The sequence below is a fragment of the Penaeus monodon genome, chromosome 2, assembly GCF_015228065.2.
Source record: "Penaeus monodon isolate SGIC_2016 chromosome 2, NSTDA_Pmon_1, whole genome shotgun sequence".
In the NCBI taxonomy this organism is placed as follows: Eukaryota; Metazoa; Arthropoda; class Malacostraca; order Decapoda; family Penaeidae; genus Penaeus; species Penaeus monodon.
Window position 1 is genome coordinate 5,572,406 of NC_051387.1, and position 7,500 is coordinate 5,579,905.

At 39.2% G+C, this 7,500-nt stretch overlaps 1 protein-coding gene across 2 annotated transcripts in view; it reads right to left on the reverse strand.

Annotated features, from left to right (window-relative positions):
• Window positions 1–5,153, reverse strand: part of LOC119580572 (DNA ligase 1-like) — a 9,993-nt gene extending 4,840 nt beyond the window's left edge. Inside the window, exons 1-3 of one of the 2 annotated variants that reach the window (XM_037928688.1) lie at window positions 5,001–5,037; window positions 890–1,015; window positions 29–501 (exon numbers count right to left, since the gene is read on the reverse strand). In XM_037928688.1, the coding sequence (XP_037784616.1) occupies window positions 29–501; window positions 890–1,015; window positions 5,001–5,022 (621 nt within the window). In that variant the 5' untranslated portion in view covers window positions 5,023–5,037. Of the gene's footprint in view, window positions 1–28; window positions 502–889; window positions 1,016–5,000 lie in introns of both variants that reach the window. The other variant, XM_037928693.1, reaches the window with a different exon arrangement.
• Between the last annotated feature and the right edge of the window lie 2,347 nt (window positions 5,154–7,500).

Genomic DNA, 7,500 nt, shown 5'->3' on the forward strand with positions numbered 1-7,500 from the left:
CCAGAAAAATAACATGAAGAGAACTCACAGCTTCCTCCTCTTTCTGTTCCTCCTCCTCCTCCTCACTCTCTTCTTCCTTCTCTTCTTCCTCCTCATTTTCTTCCTCATCTTCTTCCTCTTCATCTTCTTCCTTCTCTTGTTGCTCCTCCTCCCTCATCTTAGCTTTCTTCTCCATCTGCTTCTTCCTCCTTTGCAAGGCCTTTTTCAAATTTCTCTTCTTACTTTTGGACAGACCCTTTCTCTCATTCTCCATCTTTTCCTTCCGCAGGGCTTTCTTCATTTTCCTGGTCAGCTTGACTTCCTCCCCTTCCTCCCCTGTGTGTTTGTCTTCTGAACCTTCTAACTTCTTCTGTACCAGTAAGCCAGCACCAAACACGGACCCTTTGTACAGACGCTTCAAGTCGTCCACGCCAACTTCCTGGTCTTCAGAAGTTTCTAATTCTTTCTTATTCTCCATTTTCTTTTTTCTCTTCACCAATTCTTTCTCCACACCCTCTGTCTCTATTGTAAAAAAGGGAAAAGCAATGAAAAGTATTTGTAGCAATACAATTCTTAAATGTTAATGATAATATTAATGAAATTATGAAGACTTTCTCAAAATCAAATGAAAAGAAATGCAAATGAAGAAATGATGAGTCAATAGTGAAATATTTTCATGCAAGAACAATTATTAAAAGATGAAAATAATAATGATAACACTGTCATTTCAAAACCAATGACATAATATACAAAAAAAAAGTATTAAAAATTGTAATCTTTCTTTCCTTTAGTACATGGGTTCTCAAACTTTTTACCTCATTGACCCCTAATGGAGTTTCAAATTGTCTATGGACCCCCTAGCTTTTAATTCAACTTCAAGTCACATAATCAGTTCACGGGCAACACTTACGCGAGCTGAGAGTGCACTGAACTATTGGCTCTCCTTTATCCGAGAGAGACGGGGGTGGGGTGGGGGATACATTCGCTGGCTCAGTACGAGACGCAGACTGGAATATATCCTGTACGGATAGCAGAGCTGCGAGAGATGATGAGGGGGGAGGTTGGTTGAAGGTAGTGTTGTCAGTTTCAGAAATTTCTTTAGATTTACTGAAAGTCTGACCCTGGTCCCTTCAATCCTCAGTAAACATTCACCGACCCCCATTCAAGCTCCTAGCTATGCACTGACCCACTGGCCCCTAGGGGTGGATATTGATCACTTTGAGACCCCCTGCTTTAATACATCATGCTTCATTATTTTATCAAATAAGAGACTCAAGCCTATATATATATATATATATATATATATATATATATATATATATATATATATATATATATATATATATATATATATATATATATATATATATTTATATATATATATATATATATATCCCACGTATCACCCTAGCCATGGTCGTTATACAATACATCCAAACCACAGACGCAACCTAGCCATGAGGCTCTATCCCCGGGAACCCCAGGGTAAACGACCCAAAGCAGAGGGGAGATACAATTTCATTGCAGCAAAAAGAAACTTAATGCTTTTCTTGGAACAAATTATAGAATAATATCTTTGTTCTGCATGTAATTTTCTTGCTGAAAACCACACAGCGATGCATAGCCAAACATTAATTTTTTCTTCACTTCTGTCAACTGTCTGCATCGTTTGGTTTTTAATCACTTTCGTTGACATAAATATGACATTTGATGGGCTCAGATATCAAATTGTGAGGGCTAGTAATGTCTATTTCTTCAATATAGTTGCTATATTGTTTTAACCCATTGCCGACGGGTGGCATGTAAGCACATGCCATGGCATGGCGGGACCATCTGCCGGGGGCACGTACACACATGCCATAGAGTATGTATGGACATGCCATGAGATTTTTTTTGTTACAATAACGGCAAAAGATTATTTTACTGCCACTGAAAGTGTGATTAAGTCGGTTTTAACACTTTCTCATTTTTACCATGCAACAAACAAAAAAAATGCAACAAACCGACGATTTCAACTCCATGATGCCGCACACTGCTTACTTTATTCAGACTATAGACCGAATAATGATCAACTATGGAGTCTATATAACAACAAAAATACCCTTCAGTCTCAATTTATCAGGAAGTTTGGCAAGTAGAGACTTTAAAAAATAATGAAAACTGAAAATACAACATATATTCATAGTATTACGAAGAAACGGCATGGGATGCTGGTATTTGGCATGAGTGGTCGCGTATGCTAGGGCGACGATATAATACTGTAAACAGAACAATTCTCTTTCATGTCTGTCAAGGAAGGGAGTTTCTCAGCACTGTCAATCATGAAAATACAAGTGCACAGAAGATTATTATAAAGCATTATCATCATCATCATCATCAAGGGGCTAACGCCGACGGGGGCGCATGGCCGCATCCACCCTTCGCTTCCAGCCACGAGGATCCCTCGAGGCGAGTCTCCAGGCAGGCACACGGCCCATCTCTAATTCCTCGCGACAGGTCTCGTCGAGCTGCCCAAGCCATGATCTCCTAGGACGTCCCACAGGTCTCCTCCACCCAGGGTTGTCTCGCAGAGAGACAACCTGATGGGCAGGGTCGTCCATAGGGAGGCGAGCTAGGTGGCCATATAGCCTGAGTTGGCGATCCCGGATTATGCAAGTAACAGGTCCCATGCCAGTCTCACGGTGTAACCGCCGGTTGGACACGTGGTCCTGCCAACTGTACCCCATGATCCGACGAAGGGACTTGTTACAAAAGGCATCAAGGCGAGACTCCAAGGCACTGGATAGCGTCCAGGTTTCGCTTCCATAGTGCAAAACTGGAAATATCAAGGCCTTGAAGACACGTAGCTTGGTCCTTCTGCATAGGTACCGACATCTCCAAACGCTCTTGTTGATCGAGTTCATGGCTCCTGTTGCCAGACCAATCCGTCTACTGACTTCCTGGTCTGACAACCCAGAGATATGGACTACGCTACCAAGGTATGTAAAACTTTCTGTGACTTCAACGTCCTCGCCGCAAGCATGGATCGACTGAATGGGTTCCCCTAACAGGCCCCCAAAGTCCTGAATCTTGGTCTTGGTCCAGGAGACCTCTAGGCCTAGGGGCTTCGCCTCATTGCTAAATGCATCAAGAGCCCCCACAAGTGACTCCAAGGACTCAGATAGGATGGCAACATCGTCGGCAAAGTCAAGGTCCGAGACCTTCATATTGCCTAGTGTTGCTCCGCACTGACTTTGGCTAGTAGCTCTGCCCATTATCCAGTCCATACAAGTGTTGAAAAGTGTGGGTGCAAGGACAAAATGTATAAAAATACATTAAATACATAACTAAGGTAATTGATAATTACAAAATAATTTTCAGTGTTTAATAATAAGTAAAGTACCTGACAAATGGCATTAAGGCATTATGCTGTTAGTGTCCTAAGTCACTCATATAAGCATGATGAGTGACTCCCATTATGGATTTTCTCTATTTTAAGTTTGGACAAGAAAAGCCATAAAATTGCCATTCCATACCCTGTACAGCATGAAAACTTGATTGTCTTCCACTAAAACTGAATCCTACTGCTCCTTATATTTTCTAATAAAAAATTATGTTTATCATGCATCAAATCTGGGGTAATTTTTAGAACATATCCATACCTTAATATCCATCAATGTTTATCTTTCCTTTAAGTATGCACTAAGCTAGGGTAAACTGAAGATGGTATTCATGTTGAAGTGAAAAAATTAGTCATCAACACAAGAAAGAAGCAGCATTAATGACACATTTAATGGAAAAGGTTCACGAAAAGCGCCACTCACAGTCTCTGCTAATTGCAGCACACAGCCTAAGTCCACTCAGTGCTCCTGAGTTTCTGTTTTATCTTGTCATACATACTGAGGAGAAGACATATGCAGAGCCCCCTAACAGCCCTCCCCTTCGACAATGCTTGAGGAGTACACCCAGTTACGGCAACTTAAATTGTAAAAATAATGGTCCCGTTTGTTTTTCCATCAGCCATGTAGTGCAAGGTATAATTTACATGTATATGGACAGAATGATCAAAAGACACTTTTCATCTATGGGACTACCTTCACAAGTTGATAAGAAGTTGTGCAACACTTAATATTTTGGTAAATATTCACAAGAAAATGTAATGTCACTACAGTAATCAAAGAAAATAACTACACTCACTAATACATGAAATAATATGCATAGACAGTAAATGACAATAGAAATTAAAACAAGTCACGACAAATTTCATACAGACAGCAAGTCCACAGCAATCAGATAGGGGTCTGGAGGCAAAGCTCGGAAAGCAAAGATTCTTCCACATATTCACAGCAGGAGAGAGCGTGAGAAAGGCTTGGCATCACATGTCGGTCGTGCACTCTACCCTGCCATGGATATAACGAGAACTCCATACTGACCTGAAGTTGGAGACTTAGTCTCTGGTGACTGCATCCATATGGATAAGAAATACCGACGACAAATTTGGTAACAATGATGTCCTTGCACTATCTACAAACCACATTTAACAGAAATAATTGATGGAATTAAGAAACAAGCACAATGTAAACGTTGGACAACCATAACATACCTAATAACTTGAGCAGCACTGTATTTTACCGACACCTTCACTGGTCATGATGCCACACCACTCCCCCCAGTACAGACGTGGTGGAATTCTAGGGGATTGGGGAAGTGGTAGCCCCCCCCCCTCCTAATGTGGGTTTTAGGGGGTACGTCCCCAACGGCGCAAATTCACGTAATTACAGCATAATCTAACCCCACAATATTTCTCACGACTCCTCATGCCCTCCCTATCTGACAGAATAAAAATACGAAATGAATAAATAGGATAACATAAGGATAAATAAAAAAATAAAATAAAATACGTGTCCTTCAGAGTCACCAGGGAAGGAAAAAAATCCTTACACAAACCTCTTAAAATCCACTAATAAATCGCCAGACGAACTAAAAGCAAACCTCACACGAAATCCGCTTAACAACCTGACCAAAGCCTCGTAAATACTGACCTGCAGCTCTTTTCTGAAGCATGTTTCACTGAATGAAATGGAGTCGTTGAGGGAGACGTGTGCGCTTCAGTACATGTGCTGCCTCTCTCGTGTGCTCCGAGGACCCAAGCAGATGTTTGAATCCGGAGGCGTTCGGCTAAGGACGTTCTTTTAGGTTTTGTGTTAATGCTGTATACGGGAGTTGATTATGAGGAAAGTTATCGAAGGGAAGTTTAAAGTAAATGGACATCCTATTTCTGATATACGATATGCTGACGATACAGTCTTAATATCTGATGATGAACAAAACATTCAGGAAATGTTAGTTTGAAAAATGAAAGTGAAGTCAGAGGATTGACTATTAACAAGAAGAAAACAAAGTTGATGGTGTTTAGCAAGAACAGAAATATTCCTACATGTAATATCTATTTAGACAATGAGAAAATTAAAAAAATACAAGAATTTGAATACTTAGGAAGCATGATAACAAGTGATGTCAGGTGCGACAAAGATATAAAACGTAGAATTGCAATTGCAAAGAAAAAAGTCATGGAAAAGAAAAGCATTTTTACGAACTCCAAAATATCTATTGAAACGAGAGAACGATTTCTGAAATGTTACATCTGGTCTGTTCTCTTATATGGAAGTGAGTCATGGACCATTAGTGCAGAGATGAAAAAGAAACTGGAAGCAATGGAGATGTGGTGTTACCGGAGAATGTTGAAAGGGTCATGGACTGAATTTGTGTCAAACGAAAAGGTGTTTGCAAAAGTTAGAGAAGAACGACAGATTCTAACATCTATCACTCAGGGACAACAGAATTTTTTTGGACATATAGTAAGGGAAAATAGCTAGGAGAAACTGGTTATGGAAGGAAAAATAGATGGTTCAAGATCCAGAGGGAGACAGAGAAAGAAGTACCTAGATAATCTGGTTGCTGCAGCGGGATGCTTACGGAAAGGGGAGCTCTTCCATCTGACTCAGGACAGACAGAGATTCAAATGCATGGTAGCCAACGTCAATTGACAAGAAGTTAATGCGAACACTCCTTCAGCTCTTGTTTGAACTCTCTTTTAGGTAATAATACGAAATCTCTTGTAGAGTTTGTATTAATGGTGCTCTTATGACAAATCTCTTTTAGGTATTGTATTACTGCGAACTTTCTTTTAGAGTTTGTATTAACTCTTTTAGGTTTTTATTAATGGTTCTCTTGTGCGAACTTCTTTTTAGGCTTTGTATCAGTTTCGTTCCTGTGCGAATTTTCCTTAAGGTGTTGTATTAATGGTGTACTTGTGCGAACACTCATTTAGGGTTATATTAATAATACTCCTGTGAAAACTTTCTTTTAGGTTTTGTACCAATGGTGCTCTTGTGCGAACCCTCTTTTAGGTTTAATATTAATGGTACACTCGAGCGAATTGCTTTTAAGTTTTGGATTAATGGTGCTTTTGCCCTTAAGTATGGTTATCGAGTAAGAGTAAGATGTTATTTAGGGAGACTGTCTTCCTCCCAAATCGACTGAAAAAAAGATATGTTGAGCAATGTGTGACGCATATAGTACTAAAAACTTTTTGCCAGGAAGATTATTGTCAAAACTTGCCTCAACCTTTGATTTAAACTGCTTGTTTTTTTATGAATTATTATAAAGTAGAGTATGTTTTTTTTCTAAGAAGTTAACATGTTTTTAGTTGATGAAGGTCGCTTTGTGGTTGCTTACAGTTACCCCTCAAAATCATGTATTGGCCTTCATTTTTTTCTTTTTTCTTTGTAGGGAATTTGAATGAAAAAAAATGTTATTTTAGGAATAATGAAAAAGACAGTTAATGTTTTCTCCTAGGAGTCTTTTTTGGGGGGGAGGGGAAAGGGGGATACATATTGAAGCTCTCTCGTGGATATTTTGAGTGTGAGTGTGTTCGTAGCCCATCGATATTACTCCTGAAAATCGTGATTAAAAAAAAAAAAAAATCTTTGTATAAAAAACAAAAACTTAGCACAATGTAAATCATATCGTATTGTAAGAAAATTGCCTGTATCATGGAAAGTACAAATTCTTTCGTTGCATGAAAATATTTTCCGATTTTACTGGTAGCTTTGGAAGAAAACAGTAGTATAGTAAATGGAAATAAAAATATTACCTTCGGTGTCCTATATCTTCGTTAAGAAGGTGCCGTGGGTTCACCTTAATTTGAGAAGACATTTTTAACCATAAAGATATTTCCAAAATCTATTTTTTATGAGAAAATCAATATTACTTTTAGCTTTTGAAATACCTTGCTTGCCTTATGCTAAATAGGCAATCACTGCCGGTGCTCAAGTTATAATGCGAGTTTATATATAAAAGTTTTGTAGGAACTCAACAATAGCAGGAATTATAAATGAGATAAGCAAGTTTCTGTAAGCATTAAATGCAAATATCTTGGTGCATAGGAACATTCATCTCTGACTCTCTCGGTGGCGCCGTCCCCGGTCGCTGTCCCTTCCTGTCGGAATTCCAGTTCCTCCTTTAGCCGGACGCAGGTGT